Genomic DNA, 22,201 nt, shown 5'->3' on the forward strand with positions numbered 1-22,201 from the left:
TTCACTTATTCTAACTCTTTTTGTCTACAGCATTATCTTAGATATGTACGTTTGTGTATAGGCTATATCTTGTATTTTCCCCCGTTTATTTTATGAGATAATTTATATTAAGATACAACTTTTAAAATATAATTTCTCGCGCGCGTTCACGACTAGGAACTAGTTGGCAGGTTTCTTTTGTCCGGGCCGGTTATCACGGTGCACACTTGGTTAAGAAGAAGGGATTTCAGCGATGGGAAAAATTGTAACATTTTGATGAAATGTTCAAAAGTTGGTTTGTATATCTAACTTACGATTTGTATTCGAAAATATGTACTGAAATTAAAACGTTTATAATCATTTTGAGTCAATTTACAGTGCGAAAGTTTGGCAGGACACTGACATAGCAACATTCATATTTCCTTTGGTTGTTCTGTAACATGAAACATACATGAATAAACTAAACAGCCTAAGATTTGATGGTCTCCCAGCCTGGTCAAGCAGCTGGTTTTAGAGGGGTTTTGGATTGTGTAAGATGGTCAGACTGGGAGACCAATTTAAACCAAAAAAGACGTGCAAACCATCTGGTTTACGCTGTTTTTTGTTTGTTTATTTTTTCTTCAGCAGAGTGCAACAATAACAAAACCAGGGAAATTATTGTATATGTGCGTTTTCAATTAACCAAACCTGTTTGTGATGTCCACTGCAGAAACCTCTTTGCTCACACTGTCATATGCTCCTGTTTTTACACAGATATTTCAAGCTTTCATTCAGAATTGTTCTTCAAAGTGTAAAGAGAAGAGCTTGCAACCATGCCCACTGTGGTTCTAATGGACTCGTCGCTGTCCATGACACGACCCGTGTCAGTGGAGGGCAGTGAAGAGTTTCAGAGAAAGAACCTGGCAGTTCATGGACTGACCATGCTGTTTGAACACATGGCCACAAACTACAGACTAGAGTTCACTTCGCTTGTCGCCTTCTCCTCCCTCTGGGAGCTTTTGGTGCCCTTCACCAGAGACTACAATACTCTGCAGGTAAAAATAGCTGTCTAAATAAAATAAAAGTTATCTAGAGTCTTATTGTTATCTCTCATTCAATGTTTTTCAGGAAGCCTTAAACAACCTTGAAGACTATGATAAAACCTGCCTAGAGGCTGCATTGCAAGGTGTTAGTAATGTAGTACAGCAGGAATGGGGAACCTCTTGCCCATGCCAGGTAAAAAAAATTAAATAAACAATTATTGAAAATACAATATGTGAAGCATGCATATACAGTACACTTATATAAACATATTGGAATAACCATAATAATTATAGTATGAAATACAGTGTCATGCAGTGTCAGTGTACAGTACAATGTAGTATATACAGTAATGTACGTAATACGTTTAGATATAAATGTATTGTACATTTTCAAAATAGCTGGCAATAGGTTAGGTCTGTTTAGTTAAAGGATATGATTGGTGCTTTGTATTGGTTACTGCTTTAGTAGAATGTCTAGATTTTAAACATTAATGTTTGTAATATACAATTGAGAATTGTTCCATTCTATTTTCTACAGATAACTATTTTTTATGTATAAAGCTAAATGTTTTGATTTGGCTGCATTGATGTTGTTTATCAGTGTTTATGTTGTTCTTATGGTGGCCTGTAGGTGGTACTGGTTACTGATGGTGCACTTGGCATTGGTCGTGGATCTTTGCGTCATTCCCTGCAAACAGTGAAACAACGTGTGGAGGACAAGAAATTTCCACTGCCATTCCCATTCCCTTCCAAATTCTATGTCATGTGCATTGCAAATGCAGAGGAGGTACATTAGTCGGTTTTCACTGTCCTTACCAATGTTATTTTGGTATGATTAAGAGACTGTTTTATTTTTATCATTATTTTGAATAAGTTTTCATTTTTATATCTTCCGTTTTAATTTTAGTTTAGTTTTTTTTGTATTAGTTCCTGTTTGTTTGTTTTTTTGTCATTGTACTAACTTGGATTTTCCATCACAATGAACATACTCAAGAACTCTGAACATAGACTTTATTTCATAATTTAATTTATATATATATATATAATGTCTTCCTTTATTTTATACTTTTCCTTTATTAAATCTATGTTGTTTTGTTGTCCCCTGAAGCTCCAAGCTACGGATAGCATGGATAACCTAGAACAGCTGATTAATTTGAGTGGTGGAGAGGGTCAGATATACACTATGGAGGGACCCCTTTGTCTTAAAAGTGTCCAGTCTATGTTTGGGTGAGTATTGTTACTTTGTGCATACATACGACTAAATACTGTATATTCTTGTATTTGATTTAATAAAGTGCATTTTGCTGTTTATGCAGCATTTTGAGGTAAACATTACTTTTGTGTTGGCAGTAAGCTGATTGACCAGGCATACTCTTCCTTCCATGCGGTGCTGCGCTGTGGGAACCTGACCTCTGATGTGCAGGTCTTTCCCAGGCCAGAGCCAGTGACAGTAGATGAGGAAGTGGATCCCATGCCCAGAACAGTGCAAACAGGTATGAGCAAAGAAGCTAGAGAAATGATCGTGTCCCTAATGTTAATAGATCGTTGGAGACATCTTGAAGTGCTACTTGCTGATTAAGGACCATGTGAAGTAATCCCAGGTGCTCTTTGGTTGGTTTCAAACACTCAAAATTCAAATTTCAAAAATCACTTCTTCTGGTCCAAAAGAGTTAAAAAGCCTTTATTCGCATTCTGGCCATCTCAATAAACATTAAAAATGGCTAAAAGTCTGCACACTGATCCCTTTCAGCCTTCCTTAGAGTGTGTCACACACATATAAATAATATGTGAGCATGTTTACATAATATATTAAATATAAATTTATCTAATAAGTATTACATTTAAAGCCTTTAATCAGACAATAAACCTAAATAAATATTTTTATTTGTTGCTAATCATGCTAGATTTGACATAAAGAGGAAATTGGAGCAAAGTGCACTTGATGGTTATGTTACCTTGTGTTTTATATATAGACTTGGAGATTGTGGGTTTTATTGAGATTGGCGATATCTCCAGCCCCCCGGTTTTGTCCAGGCACCTGGTCCTTCCCATTGCTGTGAACAAAGGTCAGTATTTTGTTTCATATTTTTTCATAGGTCATCTTATCCACATCCTTATTTATTTTCTGTCAATTCTGTTGTAATAGCACAGCTGTTCAACTTATTTACAAAAAAAGAAGTGGCAATATATTAAAATGGTGAAAGAAAACAATTATAATTTAATGGAATTCCATAATTCCAGATAGCACTTTATTAACCAATTAATTTGAATGACTTTTCTAGTTGTTCATGATTATTCTGATTATTAGTATTATTTCACAGCAGTTGCTACCTAGTAAAATATTTTATAAAATATATTAGTCATAAGTGTTTGTGTTTGTTTATAAATAAATATACGCACACACACACACAGCATAAATGAGTACACCTCCTTTGAAACTTCACAAATTCAGCAATTACTCTTTACTTAGAAGACATGTTATGGTTCTTTAGAGATATAACATTCCAGCAAGTATGCTTGATCAATTACCAAAGAAGCATGTCAAAATTATTAAGGAAAATAAGATTTTTTAATCAAAGTGCTAAAATGTTGTGTTGCAAAAATGAGTACAACTTCCTCAAAGTTACTAAATAAACAAAAAATGTTTAAGGCAATTTTTGATCAACAGGTAAGTATGTTAAACCAAAACCTTTATAGAGAAGTAATGTCTTGACAATTAAAAGCGTTAAACAGCCTTAATGAGAAGTCTTAAAAAGACTTAATGCTAACAATGGAACCACTTGAGAGAGAACTGTCAGGAGACTTGTTGCATAGCACAAAAAAGGACAATGGTACAAGAGGAACACCAAATCATTGTTTTAAGTGTGAAAATATAGCAAAAGTAACAGAAATTCAAAAACAATAGACTTGTGACAAGGCCCCTGAAAAAATTAGGTCTTCACTTTAAGATTTCATTTAGTGATGATTGAATTTTTGCTACAAAAAGAGCAGGAGAAATACCAAGCAAGCGTCTCAGAGCCGGCAAAATTTATGATAAATATATGTGTGATCGACTGGGGGCTCTTTTGCTTGACAGAGGGGGATGAGATCGGTACGGGGGCCACTGATGACACCGAGGAAGAGACCTCCACAAATCAGATGGCTGGAAAGAGCCCAAACTTCTGTGTTCTTCTGCATGGCAGCCTAAAGGTGGAGGGCATGGTGGCACTTGTACAACTAGGGTAAGGAACAATATGAAAATATGCATCTGCCTTTTCATAAGGATTCAAAATGTTGGCAATACATTAATAAATGTTTTTAATCTTTTAGTGAATTGCTCTGTCAAATGAGAAGGATTTGTTTTCATCACCAGCATAATTGAGATGAATAATCTAGTTACTGTGAAATAAAAGTTTTCCTGTCTGTAATGTTTCCTCTGTCAGGCCAGACTGGTTCGGGATGCTTTATTCCCAGGCAGACAGTAAGAAGAAGTCCAATCTAATGATGTCACTCTTTGAGCTTGGCTCAGAGCCTCTGCCGTGGTTGGGCAGAATATCACAACTTGGCCCTGCCTCAGGTAGCAAGTTTTTACTCAGTAATTTTATGCAACAGCCACACTAACAATGCATAAAAAAATAAACTGCACTGTATTGTTTTATGCATTGTGTTCAAGTAGTTAATTAATACACTGAAACAAAAGTAACCCGGATGGTTCAGAGTTCAGTTAGGAAACTTGTAGGTAAATACACAAGGGTCAGGGATAACGGCAATACTACACATTTGCATGATTAAATATTTATTTTCCTCTCTCACGCTTTGGTACCTTCTGAGACTGGAGGAACATACATAATAAAAATATTTGCTCATTGTTTGCATAAGGTTTTGCTTACTGGCCAAAGATATAAATATCAGTTGACTATGATTCTTTGTTTGCTTGACCTACAGATGCAGCTGAAAATCCCTATGGTGAAGATGACAGTAAAAGTCCTTTTCCCATACAGCCAAAAAACAAAAGAAGCTATGCTCAGAATGTTACCGTCTGGATTAAAGCCAGTGGACTGCAGGTATACACCTGAATACTACACTACATTTAACACATCTGAAGGGGCACTAATTAAATGTCATTTTACTAAACATTTTTTTAATCGCACCTTCAGACGGATGTACAGAAAATTCTCCGTAATGCAAGGAAACTGCCAGAAAAAACACAAACCTTCTATAAGGTGGATATTTATACATATTACATTTTTCAATTTCTTTCTCTCTTTAAATATTTAAAAAAATAAAGTTTATTACGTAGAAAGGATATCATATGCTGATATATCATTTTTTTTGTTGTGAAATGTTATTTTCATCACTGTAGGAACTGAACCGTCTGCGGAAGTCTGCTCTCGCCTTTGGTTTCTGGGAGCTTCTGAAGAGTGTGGCTGAACTTTTGGAGAGGGAGTGTACACTGCTGCCTGACTCTGCCCATCCCGATGCTGCCTTCCAGCTCTCTCATGCTGCCCAGCAGCTCAAACTGGCTAGTAGTGGAGACTCCAAGTATGCAGCCTATGAACAAATCATCACCCCCATGCTCACTGATTTCTCAGGGGGAGGAGGAGCCGACAGAATATAGAGGATGAAAGTACAATGCTCAATGGACAACTGCCAGATCAGTTATAGGAGGAATGTACCTTTATTTAAAAACTCTGCTCAATGCGAACTGTACTGCAGTAGAATCACACAAATGTGGCGTTTCAATGTTCTATTAGTGCCACAACGGTTTGGAAACGTGACATAAATTATGACATTGAACACTCAATTTGAGGAAAGAAAAACATTCTTCAGTTTTCCAAGAAAATGCATTTAGAGACTTTGGAATCTGTTTTCAGACCAGGAACTGTTTGTGTAAATAACTTTTTCTAACAATAAAAATTAAACTGCCTGTAGTTTATGCTTATTGATAGTCATCTGAAAATCAATGGTTTGTTTCATTGAAATTTAAACTTCACTGTTTCATTTACACATTCACATCCAACGACTGAATCGGCGCTTCTCATGTGACTTAAACGCTTCATGACGTTTTCCCTGAGGTTTACGGTCTATGTTGTTGTTTTCAGTGCTGTGTCAACAGAAATGACTACTACAACACATCTCAGGGAATGACAGGAAAATAAAATGTTGCTTCTGTAAACCTGTCACACAGCTAATGTACAACAAACACACAAGCATACTGCATATAGATGGAATGATACAATGTATAAATACCTTCATGGTCCTGGTTTGATAAGATCTATTTCTTTCTAGTGTTTTAAATTAATCATCCATATCCTCTACAACTCAGTCATGGTCTTTTAGCATCTAGAAAGTAAATGCACTTGAGTTGGTGTTTGAAAGAAGAGAGATAGTTTTCCCTCAGTAATGACTTCTGTGACAGAGGGCAAATGTAAAGAAAGAAAATGGAGGCGGCAAATTAAAAGAAAACAGAGACACACATGGAGAGTGACACGTGGCTTCCCCTTCCCCTCAGTTGGCTTTCCTCTTTTTTGTGCGAAACCGTCTACTCCTTTGCTTGAAGAGGTGGCGGAAGTTGATGAAGAGGCCTGAAATTGTCAAAAATATATTTATATTGCATAGCAGTTATACTCTTTTACAGGGTTCCCACAGACATGGAGAACTTGGAAATATTAGATCATTTAAATTAATTTAATGAACATTAAAATATTAACATATAGTCATGAAACTGCAATGGCAATTTATACTCAAATTTTTTTGTCAATACATTGGACAAACATTGTGGGAAGAACCCTGGATTCACTTATTTGCATGTGTTTTGTGGACCTTACCCAAGAACATGATCACCAGGTAGAGCTGCAGGATGTAGGAAAAGCTGAGAGAGGAGACTATGGCTTTAGGCAGAGGAATACTGAGGAGTTTGGTTTCATCAAAGATGGGGATGGACTGGATCACTGCCACAGCTGATCATAAAATAAGGGAGCATAAGAAAAACTGTCAGTTACACGTGTACATTATACATTAATGTCTCACCTTCTCATGAACAGCCCATCATGATTCTTCCTTCTGGTAGGACTAATCTACAGATTATGACTTGAGAACACATACCTTCAGCTAGAACTCCAAGAGGGTACAGTGGTATCCATATGGTGTATCTCAACCAAGTCAACAACTTCCATTCCGTATCAATGCAGGCCAACATGTAGAAAGGATACCTATGGTTCATTTTTACAAATGCAGGATTAGATTCATTTATATTCAACAAAAGGTCCCTTTTAGGACCGAGCTGTAGGGCTCAGATTATTACAACACTGCTTTTTAAAGCAAAACAGAAAAATACACACTACCATTTAAATTAAATTTTAAAATTTGAAAACATAAAAATTTGGCGTCAGTAAGATTTTTGTTCATTTAAGTCTGTTATACTCACAAAGACTGCATTGATTTGAAGCTCAGGAAACAGTTCTGATTATTACCAATGTTGAAAACAGTTGTGCTGCTTAATTTTTTTTTGAGAAACCATGATAAATTTTTTTCAGGAGCCCGTTCTTCATACGTCGCTTATTACATCTGAGATGATTTGAAAGATTCCAGATCTTCTAATCCTGATAACTGATCTCTGGTTTGGCTAATTTGGTTCTTCAAATGAATTTGCGTATTGGATTAAAATGTCTAGATTTCTCGTGTTCCCCAAAAAGGGCAGATGTATCGATACTCGAAACCACGATAAGCAATGCACCGATTGGCTGGCGGCAAGACAGCAACGTAATGACATCTAATTTTAAAAAAAGACGCCCGATGAAAAAAATTGACAAATTTCTGGACCGTTTTAAGGAAACAGCCAAGCGAAAAAAAACTACATAAATGTTATAATAGATAAATTAAATGTGCACTATTTTTAATTTATTTGTATTTATTTATTTTTACATGATTCCCAATTATTTATATTCACAATTTCTAGTATTTGTACAGGCTTTACATTTTTATTTCAATGTTGTAATTAGCCATTCAATTCATTTAATTTGAACTTTGAAGCAGATTTGTTATGTGACATCATTAATTCAAGTTTCTTAAGGGTCAAGATCAAGTTATCTGCATCTCTTGCGCTCCATTAAGTCACTCCCATAATAGCTGTCACCACTCAAATGAATGCACAGCTCAGATTAACTGTATGGGATGTGTGTAAAACTCCAATACAATTATAAAGTAATTATTTCATCACTAATAAATCTTTCGATGAGTAAAACTGGCTGTGTCTATACTATTATAGACTACACAACATTATTTTCAAATTAATTTTTAAATTATTATTATTTTAAATTATTGTCCCTGGACTAGTAGGGTACTCTTGTAATGAAGTAGCGGGGCTGGGACAGATTTTAAGTACCAATTCTGCTTAAAAAGATACAATCTAATCCTGTTTGCATGAAATAAGCCTGCTCCCGAGCAGGTTTAAGTTTATGGATCTGTTGCTATGACAGCAAGTCCAGGATAAGCTTCGAAGAACCAAATGATCCAAGATCAAGTGAAATTGTCAACAATCAAATCCAGCTAACTGAGTTAGCGACGTACGAAGAACGGGCCCCAGGGTTTGTTAATGAATACAAATTCCAAAAGAACAGCATTTATTTAAAATAGAAATCTTTTGTAATTGTATAAATCCCTTTACTGCCACTTTTGATTAATTTAATGCTGAATAAATGGTTTTTTTTTTAATCCTAGTGACCCCAAACGTTTGAAGTTACTAGTAAGTGTATATCTATTTTAATAAAAAATATTTATTCTATAAAATAAAAATCTAAACAAATTACAAAAATATAACATTCAATTCTATTACAGATATGCGTTCTCATTTACATATTGTCACATGAACGATGAACTAGTTACATTGCTTTCAGCCCTAGTTTTGAGGTACTGCCATTTCACTATTTGCACACGAATGTGTGTCTCCGAGTGATAAGTTGTGTGAGCCCACAGGAAGAGAATGATAGCGGAAGAAGTGTGGATAAACTGTTGCTGTACAGAAACCACATCACTGATAAAAGAGCAAAGAGCATAAAAACGGCCTAAAATCATTAACCTACATATTTATACATATACCAAGCTCAAAAAGATACACAGGTAAATTTCTTTCAAATGTAGTATGTATTCTGTTGCTGTAATTCCAATTTAGGTGCTACTTTTCAGTATATTTTGGAAAGAGAAAATGCATTTATTTGGTCTGCAAATAGGAAGTTGAAATATTAGCACAAAGAGGAGGATATCCTGTAGATAAAGAATGCAGACTATCCCATCACACAAACTCCTACATTTCCTCACCATCAGCAGAAACTATGCTCTTAATAAACATGCACATGTAACATACTATTAATTACCTGAATATCTCAATCATACTCCATAGATAGAAGACAAAGAAGACCACTGGCTTGTTCTGCATATCCTCTAAAGTGCCAAATATGACAAAAAGGATAAAGTTCCTTCCCATCACCTTTAACAAGAGAAATGTAAATTTTTCACTGTCATGAAATTGATTATTCAAAGCAGTATATAATGAAGTGCATTTAATTGGTTACAAAAGAATGAGGTGCACCAGACATACCTGAATGAAAGCAGGCATGACTCCAGTCTTAACCAACCCAACAGCAGGATTAATAACCTCCATTATTGCCAGCATCTGACAGAAGTACATCACGTCGGCAATGGTGTGAAATGTGTCATAGAAAGAATCTGTTGGGTTGAGAAAAAAAACAGTAAAGACCATACTGAACTCCGAGACATAGACAACTACGTTTTCATACTTTGGAGAACCACTTAACACCAACCAATTAAAGCCTGGGTATTGATATGCTGTTTGTTCATACTGTAAATTTCTAGATCCTGGGTTAACGTTATTATTTGCATATTTGTGGTGTCAATGTCATTGATTGGACGAACGCAGCACACAACTTGTTTACATAAACACTGCAAAAGCTGTGCTAACCATGTTTCTGAGCAGGGGGTTCTTAACTCCCGGGTAAAACCCCCACTTCTAAAATGCCCAGTGAGAATTAAAAAATTTTAAGCTGGGTTTGAAAAGGATTTAGAAGCCCTAAACTGAATTCTCTCTCTCTCTCTCTCTCTCTCTATATATATATATATATATATATATATATATATATATATATATATATATATATAAACAAATATTTGCATAATAGACCTTCTCAAAAACAATTCAAATGAGATGCATTTCCTCACAATAACAACAGCTAAAAAGCAGAAGTGTATCTTTAAACTGCTTACAAAAAGTTGAAAAACTAGACTAACCTTGCCCAAGAATGAACAGACGTACAGTCATGTTGACAAATATCCAAGAATAACCGAGGAACTGGACCAAGTTGTACATAAAGAGAAAACCTTTTTTCAAGCCAAGAAAAGCTGTAAACACAGTAGCATAAAAAGAGTAATGAATACATGGTTATTATTCGGTAAGCTAAACCCAATGTGTTTACTTTCAACTTGAAAAAATTAAATATAAACTCACGGTCCTTACGAACCCTAGACTCAATCTTGATTTTGTTTATTTTCTCTTCCTGTGTACAGAAAACAGTTTAACACATCAGACAGTGCACTTCTGTGAAGCTCCTCAAGTATAACAAATAATTTGTGTTTTTGGTTACTAGTAAACCTCTTCACCTTCTCTCTGAGCTCCATTTCTGCATCTGACTCATCCAGCCAGCGGTCAAAATCAGGTGCTAAAAACAGAGGCTTCTTCTCTTGCTTAGTGAGTCGATCCCACCAGATGTGCCCCTGCTTCTTTACTGTGATATTCACCTGCCGCTGGGTGGATTTGTGTTTCACCTGTGTTTTCACACAAACATTTTCATGTTCCTCCTGCGCTTTATTGTGCAACCAAACACTTTACATATATGTTCTCAGAAATTTCTCACAACAGTATAAAGGAAGATGGCTGTTACCTCAGGTTTAACAGGTTTTAGAAATTCCAGACTGAATTCATATTCATTTTCTCCTTTCGCTCCATGCCCTTGACCTTGAAAAGAGCAGAATAAACAGAAGTCACACAACCGAAAAAAAGAGCATCCAGCTGATGGTTAGTCGTGAGATGTACCTTTGAAGTGAAGGATGTTCTCTTCTACACCAATACTGAGACTCTGTGCGATGGAGACAAAACGAGTACAAAGAAGTGTGAAGTCAAGTTTCAAGCTCCTCCTCCCACTGCCTGTCTTATCAGTACAATGCCCACAAATGCACCATGCATCAAACGGACATTATAATACGCAGTTATAAAATAAAGCATCAGTAATGAATGGATTACAATAGATAAACACATTCACTTAGTCAGGCTTTATGATCATTGATATTCCATGCTCTTTAAAGTGGTTACAATATTTGAAATGAATAGATTTCAATGATCATACTTATTAGTCTACAAAGGACCAGCAGACCAATATTATAACACAGATTTTTACATTCTTCTTGCTCCATGGAAACCCTGCTGTTTTCATGAGGTTTCAGTAAAATTCTATTATGTACTGAACAGTTTATAATAGTGGTTCTCAACCGGGGGTCAATACTCACTACGGGTCCTCAGCAAACTTTTTATATAAAATATAAAAGTGTTATTTGTAGACCTGGAAAACTATATATACACATTAGGGTCTGCGATTAGCAAATCGCATCGTCTCAAATCATGATTGTGATTCGATTTCGATTAATCGCACAGCCCTACCAGATAGTTCTCTCTTCAAAAAGTTAGCAGGCAGAGGGGGACATCACAGGGTTATCCATTGTGCCAGTGGAATGGCAATCTGCTTGCCGCACGAGGCAGCATCACGTGTTGCTTGCAGACGCGCCTGTATATTAATCGGACTAATTTGCAGCACAATCGGCCGATGCAGATTAATTAAAAAATGCCAAAAATCGTCCGGCCGACCAATTGGTCGACCTCTACTAAGGAGTGGCTCCGTCAGAAGCATTTCAAGGTCCTGGAGTGGCCTAGCCAGTCTCCAGACCTGAACCCAATAGAAAATCTATGGAGGGAGCTGAAACTCCGTGTTGCCCAGCGACAGCCCCAAAACCTGAAAGATCTGGAGAAGACCTGTATGGAGGAGTGGGCCAAAATCCCTGCTGCAGACCTGGTCAAGACCTACAGGAAACATCTGACCTCTGTAATTGTAAACAAAGGTTTATGTACCAAATATTAAGTTCTATTTTTCTATTGTATCAAATACTTATTTCATGCAATAAAATGGAAATTAATTATTCAAAAATCATACAATGCGACTTTCAGTTTTTTTTTTATATTCCGTCTTTCACAGTTGAGGTGTACCTACGATGAAAATTCCCATTCTTTGTAAGTGGGAAAACTTGAAAAATCGTCAGTGTATCAAATACTTATTTGCCCCACTGTATATAGTATGTATATATATATATATATATACATACTATATATACTATAGTGTGTGTGTGTGTATGTGTATATATATATATATATATATATATATACACATACACACACACACGTGGTCAGAATTGTTGGTACTCTTGGTAAATATGATCAAAGAAGGCTGTGGAAATTAATCTGCATTGTTAATCCTTTTGATCTATTATTTAAAAAAATTACAAAAATCTAAACTTTCATTGGATAATAAGAATTTAAAATGGGGGGGAAATATCATTATGAAATAAATGTTTTCTCTAATACACACTGGCCACAATTAACGGTACTCTTTTATTCAATACCTTTTGAAACCTCCATTTGCCAAAATAGTATAGGAGTTTTCTCCTATAATGCCTGATGATATTAGAGAACACCTGACAAGAGATCAGAGACCATTCCTTCATCCAGAATCTCTCCAGACCCTTTAGATTCACAGCTCCATGTTGGTGCTTCTCCTCTTCAGTTCACCTCACTCATTTTCTACTGGGTTCAGGTCAGAGGACTGGAATGGCCATAGCAGAAGCTTGGTTTTGTGCTCAGTGACCCATTTTTGTGTTGTTTTTAAGGTTTGCTTTTGGATTATTGTCCGGCTGGAAGATCCAAACATGGCCCATTATAAGATTTCTAACTGAGTCAGTCACTTATTGATTTTTTTATCTGTTGGTATTTGATAGAATCCATGTAGTATCTAAACAAGATGTCCAGGACCTCCAGCAGAAATATAGGCCCACAACATTAAAAATAAAGCAGTATATTTCATTGTACACAGTGCTTGAAGTGGAAAAAAAAAAGAAGTGCCGGTTCTCACCTTTAGTTTACGGTTTAAAATTATGTGATTGCTAAAGCCTGCTTCTTTTCATTTTAAGATATGATTTTCATTATAAAGTACTGATTCAAATTAGTAATCAATAATTAATTATTATTCTACTACTATATAATTTCTAATCATATATGCCATATATCATATAGCCTAATCACCCAGAGTACCAGCAACATGTCAGAAGTGCCAGTACGCACAAAAAAGTGCAGGTACTCTAGAAGGGTACTGCGTACCGGCCCACTTCAAGCACTGATTGTACACATGGGGTACTTTTTATCCCTGTGTTCACCAAACTCATCTTGAGTGTTTGCTGCTAAAAAGCTCATTTTTTTAGTTTCATTTGACCATAGAAGCGAGTCCCATTTGAAGTTACAGTCGTGTCTGACAACTGAATATGCTGGAGTTTGTTTTTGGATGAGCTAGGAGAATTTTTCTTGAAACCCTCCCAAACAACATGTGGTGATGTAGGTGCTGTTTGACATTTTTTTGTAAGTTTTCTGACCCCGAGACTCAACTATTTTCTGTAATTCTCCAGCTGTGGTCCTTGGAGAGTCTTTAGCCACTCAAACTCTCCTCATCACCATGCTTTAGGACGGTATAGACACAAGTCCTCTTCCAGGCAGTTTCATAACATTTTCTGTTGATTGGAAATTCTTAATTATTGCCCTGATGGTGGAAATGGGGATTTTCATTGCTCTAGCTCTTTTCTTAAAGCCACTTTCTAATTTGTGAAGCTCAATTATATTTTGCTGCACATCAAAAATATATTCTTTGGTTTTTCTCATTGTGATGGGTGATTAATTTGGAATTTGGCCTTTGTTTTGTTTTCCCTCCTATTTATATTTCTGTGAAACAGGAAGCCATGGCTGGATAATTTCATGTTCATAATCACCCTGGAGTGCTCAAAATTGTGAATATGAATGTGAATATATTTCAGATATATTTTACTCATAAGAATTTCTAGGGGTACCAGTAATTGTGTCCAACATGTATTTGAGAAAAAAACATTTAGTTCATAATGATATTTCCCCCCATTTTAAATTCTTATTATCCAATGAAAGCTTACATTTTTGTGATTTAAAAAAAAATTAACAATGCACATTTATTTTCACAGCCTTCTTTGATCATATTTACCAAGGGTGCCAACAATTCTGACCATGTGTATAAATATAAATATAAATATAAATATATATATATATATATATATATATATATATATATATATATATATATATATATATATTTATACACCTGTTTTGACCTGTGTATGGCATTTATTTTTCTTTTGCCATTCTGACTTATTGGAGACATGCTAAGGTAGACAATGTAACAGCTTTCCAAACTGTTTTAACATTTATTTGCATAAAGCAACCCTATTAATATTGAACAGCAATACCACCTTTGTTCCAGAGCACTCAGTGGCAGAAGGATATTCTATCTATTCACCTTAATTAGTAGACTGGTCAAACATGCTTTTACCTGCCCGGAGAAAGCAATGAGGGGGAAAGGGACAGATACTGTGTCAGAAACTGGATTGTAAATAAAACATGCTCTGTAATTGTAACTGGGCCAGATGGTTAGTGGGTACAGCAGGATCAATTCATGACCCCCCTTTCAGTAATATTCATTTTTATACTCTGTGATCTAGCCTTGATGCAACTGAGGCTGCTGTTATTCAACAAAATGTCAGCCTAACACATTCACTTTTATAGTTCTGTAACAAACGATCTGGATTTGCATGTATAATAAATGCAATAAATGCGAAAAGAAAGCAGAATAAGGAAAGGACTAAGTTATAATGAAATAATTGCCCCAGAGCACGTTTTTCATACCTGTGCATCACTGATCTCCACTCGCAGGTATATCTCCCCATGCCGCTGCGCCCAATACACGTGAGGTGTGAGAGCCTGCATTATTCACATTAAATAAAGCGCCTTACTCAGATTTAACAATGAATGACAAGCAATGCAAATCTTGCAACAAGCAGCCAGAAGACGTCTCCAAAGATTCTGTCATTTGTCCAGAATATTCTTCGAGTGCGCGTGCGTGCACGTGTCGTGAACGCAACACTCACCGCCCACTTTTTCAAGTTCCGGAAGTATCTAATTAATTTTCTATAAAATGTCAAATGTAAAAGGTTTTAAGCCTCGAATCAAACCACCCGGCCCTGAGACAAGTCGCAGCTTTCAAACATGTATTTAAAGAAACGGAAATCGGAGAAAAGGACAATGAACTACGCTACCCATGATGCAATGCGAATGACGTAATCGAACAAATTAACTACAATAATGCGAAATTAAGAAATAAATATAATGTGCAATACAAAACTATCACTTTATCGATTTTTATTATAAGTGTTAAATATTTACAATATTTAATAGCCTATACTTGAGCTGCCCTCAGGATTATGGGTAACACAATTCGTCACTGGGAATTACTTTTTTTTTAATGAAGTTCAAATTATATTTCATTCTCACAAATAAAGGCGCATATCATCTTAAATTTAGGAATATTATTCGTTTGACGGCTTCATGTCATTTTACTCGGTGGCCAGCGACGGCGCTGTGACAGCTCCAATGTTTACGGAAGTAGACAATACATGAAGAATGAGACGGACTCTAGACTCACTGCTACTTAAATATGCAGTTTAATTGTCCAATAAAATGTAATCTCGAAGTACATTTCAAATATGAATGATTCAAATATCAGAGAAAAGCTTTAGTCAGGGGAAAATAACCAAATATAAAAAGTCTTGTATAGTTAACAAGATTATGTTTTTATGATGCAGCAGAATTCTGAATCTGATCATATACAACTGGACTTGCAAACAAATAGTAGAAAATTTAATGTTCTAGTTGGTTTGACTGGCAGTGTAGCTGCACTCAAGGCGCCTTTGTTGGTAACACAACTGCTGGAGATTCCAGGGGTAAGTGTGTAACTTATATATATTCAAACAGTTTCTGCTTGATTTCACAGAGCCACTATCACTGTCATTTCACACATTTATCCACCAGGGAGTGTTATTTGTTACAACATAGAAAATTATTCTAATATCACTGTATATCTTAATTTATAGAATACAATATAAACTTTTTTTAGATGAAAATTATGCTAGTTCTCTTTTAAGAATTTTTATGTTTAGTTCTCATTTAAGTTAACATAGGAATTATTTTATATCATTTTAATAAATTTAAGTAGCTATTGCATTTTCCTTTTCAGAATTAATAAAATCGAAGATATCAAAAATAAAGTTTCTTTTTTTCCTTGAGTACAGTTATTTGTTTGTTTGTTTTATTGATTGATTTAGAAATTAATAACTAAATAACTGAATAAATATCTAAAAATAATATAAATATCTTAAATCTGGGTGAAATTTGTGTTATTGTTAAAAGCTATATTTAAAGATATGTTTTTAGGGGTGAACATTTTTTCTGTTCTGTTCTCTAGGTTGATGTCCGTGTGGTCACAACAGACCATGCCACTCATTTTTACGATATCAATGAAGTCCCTGTCCGTGTGTACACAGATAAGGATGAGTGGGAGGGAAGTAGCCTACAGCCTTTGAAGAGGAAACAATGCATTTTCACTATTCAAAGAACAGCATAATATTGTTTCCTGCTTTGACGTTACATCAGTAGACACATTTTTCATAGAAGATATGAAGGGTTTTCTTTATATTTCTATGCTAGATGTGGACAAAGCGCTCAGACCCTGTGCTTCATATCGAACTTAGACGTTGGGCTGATCTGCTAGTAATCGCTCCACTGGATGCCAACACACTTGGTAAAATTGCCAGTGGAATATGTGACAACCTCCTGGTAGGTCGTGTATTTATTACATTGTTGTGGCATTTTGTTTGGATTTGTTTTGATACATTAGTATCTAAGTGTGTTTGCTTATTTTGTTGATGACAGACATGTGTGGTGCGGGCCTGGGACACCAGCCGTCCTCTGCTCTTCTGTCCTGCTATGAACACAGCCATGTGGCAGCACCCTATCACTGCTCAGCAAGTGGCCACGCTTAAAAGCTTTGGCTACGTTGAGATACCATGCATTTCCAAAAAACTAGTCTGTGGAGATGAAGGTATCTTCTAAGAAAGTGTATGGTTTTTATGAGGCTATTGCATAGATAAGGGAAAATGGAACAGAAAAAAATTCTCATCGATGTGTGAAATCACTCATGCATTATTCGTTAACTAAAGATCAAACGGATGGAATCTGGCAGGATTTGATAAGCCTGCTCCTTGACCAAAGAGGGACTTAATGAATTAATGTTTCTTGTGTTTTGGCTCATCTTACATTCCAGTCTTGCTGTCTTCACAGGTAAAGGTGCCATGGCAGAGGTTTCAACTATTGTTGAAACTGTCAAACAATACAATCCAGAAACATCCTCAGTGACCTCGGACTAAACATATCAGTGGTAAAGAGACACAAGGTTATCTATGGAAGCCCTTTTCCTAATAAAAATGAAAAAACAATATTTCCAGAATAAAAAAAATAATAAAAGGCAATTGTGGGGGGTTTTCTTGCAATTATGAGTTTATATCTTACACTTCTGACTTATTTTTTTCAAAATCAGAATTGTTAAATATAAACTTGCGATTCTAAGAAAAAGGTCTGAATTTAATAAAAATTAGCAGTTACAATTCTTAGAAGAAAAGTCAAAATTATGAAATGTAAATTCACAATTGCAAGAAAAAAGTCAGAATTGTGAGAAGAATGTCAAAATTAAAAGTTTACATCTGACAAATCCGACCTTTGTTCTCAGAATTGCTAGTTTACATCTTGCAGTTCTGTGTTTAGATCTCACAATTGTGACTTATTTCCTTAGAATTGTGAGAAACAAACTCTAAATTGTGAAGATGCAATTACCCTTTTCATCTTTTATTTAAATTTTTTGTGTGGCAGAAACGGGCTGCCATAGTTATCTGCACAATCAATAAAGACAATTTAAAGTGTTTATGATATGTAAAAAGCTTAATATTTTAGTGTTTTACAATTATGTTTCAGTGTTAAGAAACAAACATTATTTTTCTGACATTTGGTTCTAATGGTTGTATTCATTAAATCCATTTTTTAACGTAATAAATTACTCTTTCAGTATTGAAAATGTTCCTCCTTATAAAGTGTTACATATCAGCATAGTTGAATGTCACTATTGTTTAATCTTTGGATCTGCCCTGGTAGCTAAGCCTTATTTTGAAACTAATTATGATAAATGATCAGAGGGCTGACAGATTAATGAGCACAAAAGTCATGTAATGCTTATGACAAATAGGAAGACAAATAGGATATAATAGTAGAATATTTTTATGGGAAAACATTTATGTTTGGTGAGGTTTACTTGATCATTTAACCACCTTACGTCACAGAAGTCAGTTAATTCTTAGCACATAGAGACTCCTTCACCCAGATAAATCATAGCTAACGAGACAAACACAGCTGAACAGAATGAACTACTAATGACATGACAGGAAACAAACCAAATATGGGCACAAGAGGCAGGAACACATGACACACACACACGACAGTTCCCTGACAATATCAGGTCCCTTTCTACAAAAGCACTTTTTGTAAATGATTTGATCAATGATAATAATCTAGATTTGCTGTTTGACAGAAACATGGCTAAAACCAGATGAATACATTACTTTAAATGAGTCCACCCCCCAAGATTACTGCAATAAAAATGAACCACGTCCGAAAGGTAAAGGGGGAGGTGTTGCTACAATTTATAGCAATATTCTCAGTATTTCCCGGAGGGCAGGCTTTAAGTATAACTCGTTTGAAGTTATGGTGCTGCGTATAACATTATCTAGAGAAACACGTGTTAGTGATAAATCCCCTGTGATGTTTGTACTGGCTACTGTATACAGGCCACCAGGGCACCACACAGACTTTATTAAAGAATTTACTGATTTTCCTGATTTATCTCAATTCCTCAGCATATCCAACAGCGCAGAGAAACTTGATGATGTAACAGAAACTATGGAATCTCTCTTTTCTAGCACTTAAGATACAGTTGCTCCTTTATGCTTAAGGAAGATCAAAGAAAACAGTCCGACTCCGTGGTATAATGAGCACACTCGCACCCTAAAGAGAGCAGCCCGGATAATGGTGCGAAGATGGAGGAAAACAAAACTAGAGGTATTTTGTATAGCCTGGATATGTCCCCAAAACCTTCAAATTGGCTGTTATTAAGCCTCTCATTAAAAAACCAAAGGTTTAGTTAATTACAGACCGATCTCAAATCTCCCTTTTCTGTCAAAGATACTAGAAAAGGTAGTATCCTCGCAATTATATTCCTTCTTAGAGAAAAATAGTATTTCTGAGGAATTCCAGTCAAGAATAGACCGTATCATAGTACTGAGACTGCTCTCATTAGAGTTACAAATGACCTGCTTCTATCATCTGATCGTGGTTGTATCTCTTTATTAGTTCTACTGGATCTTAGCGCTGCGTTCGACACTATCGACCACAACATTCTTTTAAATAGACTAGAACACTTTGTTGGCATTAGTGGAAGTGCATTAGCATGGTTCAAATCATACTTATCTGAACGCCATCAGTTCGTAGCAGGAAATGAAGAGGTATCATATCGATCACAAGTGCAGTACGGAGTACCTCAAGGCTCAGTACTAGGGCCGTTACTTTTCACGCTTTACATGTTACCCTGGGAGATATTATCAGGAGACATGGTGTTAGTTTTCACTGTTATGCTGATGATACTCAGCTCTATATTTCTTTGCGGCCCAGTGAAACACACCAAATTGAGAAACTAACGGAATGCATAGTTGATATAAAAAACTGGATCACGAGTAACTTCTTACTGCTAAATTCTGACCTAAAAAACCCACATGTAATCACCTAGAACACTATCTAACACTTGACGGCTGCTCCGTCAATTCTTCTTCATCAATTAGGAACCTAGGTGTGCTGTTTGATAGCAATCTTTCATTTGAAAGCCATGTTTCTAGCATCTGTAAAACTGTGTTTTTCCATCTCAAAAACATATCTAAATTGCGACCTATGCTCTCAACGTCAAATGCAGAAATACTAATTCATGCGTTTATGACCTCAAGGTTAGCCTATTGTAATGGTTTATTGGGTGGTTGTTCTGCAAGCTTGATCAACAAATTACAGTTGGTCCAAAATGCAGCAGCTAGAGTCCTTACTAGAACCAGGAAGTATCACCATATTAGCCCGGTTCTGTCAACACTGCATTGGCTCCCCATCAAACATCATATAGATTTTAAAATCTTGTTAATTACTTATAAAGCCCTGAATGGATTAGCTCCTCAGTACTTGAGCGAGCTCTTATCACATTATAGTCCTCCACGTCCGCTGCGTTCTCAAAACTTTGGCCATTTGATAATACCTAGAATATCAAAATCGACTGCGGGCGGCAGATCCTTTTCCTATTTAGCACCCAAACTCTGGAACAATCTACCTAATACTGTTCGGGAGACAGACACACTCTGTCAGTTTAAATCTAGATTACAGACACATTTCTTTAACCTGGTTTACACATAACACACTAATACACTTCTATTATTAAAATCCGTTAAAGGATTGTTAGGCTGCATTAATTAGATCAACCGGAACCGGGAACACTCCCCATAACACATGATGTACTCGTTACATCATAAGAAGAATGGCACCTATGCTAATATTTGTCTGTTTCTATTCTGTTTCTCAGTCCGTGTCCAGATGAGATGGTGGATCGGTGCCGGGAGATGATGTATGTCACCCTGATCGTCGGCGGAGGCCGGACACTTGGATGAGCCCCGGGGACATATCCCCAGTCACCGTAGCCACCCGATCCGGTCCGTATCCAGCCCAGATGGTCACTGCAGTCACAAGATCCAGTCCGTAGCCAGATCAGATGGTGGATCAGCACCCAGAGATGACCTCTACAGCCCTGAACGTCAGCGGAGACGAGCGCCTGAGACAGATCCCCAGTGAGGACCCCGCCACTTAGACAGCCATCGGGAAAGACCACTGGAACCAGTTGAGCCCTTACAATCTGACTTTGCTGCAGTTGGAATTGAACTGCTGGTTTGTTTGGCCAGAGGAGAACTGGCCACCCGACTGAGCCTGGTTTCTCCCAAGGTTTTTTCTCCATTCAGTCACCGATGGAGTTTTGGTTCCTTGTCGTTGTCGCCTCTGGCTTGCTTAGTTGGGGACACTTCATTTCCAGCGATATCGTAGATTTGATTGCAAAGACACTATTTAAACTGAACTGAGCTGGATGATGACATCACTGAATTCAATAATCAAATGCCTTTAACTGAAAATCTTTTTTTTTAATCTTTTAATTTTACATTATTGACACACTATTTTCCTTTTTTGATATTGTGCAGTTGCTTTGACACAATTTACATAGTTAAAAGCGCTCTATAAATAAAGGTGACTTGACTTGACTTGAACTGTTTTAAATGTTAGAAGTCTTCATTTTGACATGAATGTGACCTTGGGTTGGCATGCATGTTCTCTCTGTGACCTTTCACCCAGCAAGGGCCTCAGAGGTCAAGTGAGGGGCCTCTAACCACAACAGCAGCAAGAGATTTTCATGAAAATAGTCTCAGGTTGTGCTACAAGATACTAATGCAGTTAACACCTCAGGTACATATCCTGTTGCAGGTTACCGTTAGAAATGTGTTCCATCTGTTAATCATATGTGGGTAACCACCTTGATTTTCATTTGGCTAAGATATACCAACAGCACGAGCATAGATATGATTTTTTTTTTTTGGCACCCTTCAGCTACTGTAAAGTATCATCATGAAGCAATTTTTGTCTGAAGTTTAACACCTGTTAATCTGTGCTACAAATATGTACAAGGTTATAGCAGTACTAAGATTTTGAAGTTTAAACAAAGAAGAAAGTTTAATCTGAAGAGAATGTGGGATTATAGAGTATGGTAGTAAGATTTTAAAGATTTTTTTCAAATCTAGGTTTAAAG

The 22,201-nt window shown here is 36.2% G+C and overlaps 2 protein-coding genes and 1 pseudogene across 7 annotated transcripts; 2 read left to right on the top strand and 1 right to left on the bottom strand.

The window, feature by feature from the left end:
• Nucleotides 1–173: 173 nt before the first annotated feature.
• Nucleotides 174–5,910, top strand: LOC306888193 (integrator complex subunit 14-like). 5 transcript variants are annotated; one of them, XM_079446377.1, is made up of 13 exons: nt 188–270; nt 604–644; nt 733–1,013; nt 1,087–1,194; nt 1,633–1,788; nt 2,110–2,228; nt 2,352–2,494; nt 2,975–3,067; nt 4,078–4,222; nt 4,424–4,557; nt 4,926–5,044; nt 5,138–5,203; nt 5,344–5,910. In XM_079446377.1, the coding sequence occupies exons 3-13, from the start codon at nt 792–794 to the stop codon at nt 5,596–5,598; spliced, it is 1,560 nt and encodes a 519-aa protein (XP_079302503.1). In that variant the 5' UTR covers nt 188–270; nt 604–644; nt 733–791; the 3' UTR covers nt 5,599–5,910. The 5 variants fall into 5 exon arrangements, with proteins under 5 accessions (XP_079302501.1, XP_079302500.1, XP_079302502.1 ...); XM_079446375.1 differs by lacking the exon at nt 604–644 and having other exon boundaries at nt 174–270; XM_079446374.1 differs by lacking the exon at nt 604–644 and having other exon boundaries at nt 174–270; nt 4,424–4,560; nt 5,344–5,909.
• Nucleotides 3,445–15,445, bottom strand: LOC306888194 (very-long-chain (3R)-3-hydroxyacyl-CoA dehydratase). The gene is made up of 11 exons (XM_079446378.1): nt 15,070–15,445; nt 11,086–11,128; nt 10,934–11,007; nt 10,653–10,817; nt 10,501–10,549; nt 10,284–10,394; nt 9,577–9,704; nt 9,353–9,465; nt 7,086–7,192; nt 6,809–6,940; nt 3,445–6,565 (listed from the first exon to the last, which is right to left on the bottom strand). The coding sequence occupies exons 1-11, from the start codon at nt 15,148–15,150 to the stop codon at nt 6,489–6,491; spliced, it is 1,080 nt and encodes a 359-aa protein (XP_079302504.1). The 5' UTR covers nt 15,151–15,445; the 3' UTR covers nt 3,445–6,488.
• A 367-nt stretch (nt 15,446–15,812) lies between these two features.
• LOC306888410 (phosphopantothenoylcysteine decarboxylase-like) lies at nt 15,813–21,663 on the top strand (annotated as a pseudogene). Its single transcript, XR_013785969.1, has 6 exons — nt 15,813–16,163; nt 16,685–16,784; nt 16,927–17,055; nt 17,152–17,320; nt 17,560–17,656; nt 20,936–21,663. The product of XR_013785969.1 is annotated as a phosphopantothenoylcysteine decarboxylase-like (transcript).
• Nucleotides 21,664–22,201: the final 538 nt, after the last annotated feature.

The sequence above is a fragment of the Barbus barbus genome (assembly GCF_936440315.1).
Source record: "Barbus barbus genome assembly, chromosome: 22".
NCBI classification, from domain to species: Eukaryota; Metazoa; Chordata; class Actinopteri; order Cypriniformes; family Cyprinidae; genus Barbus; species Barbus barbus.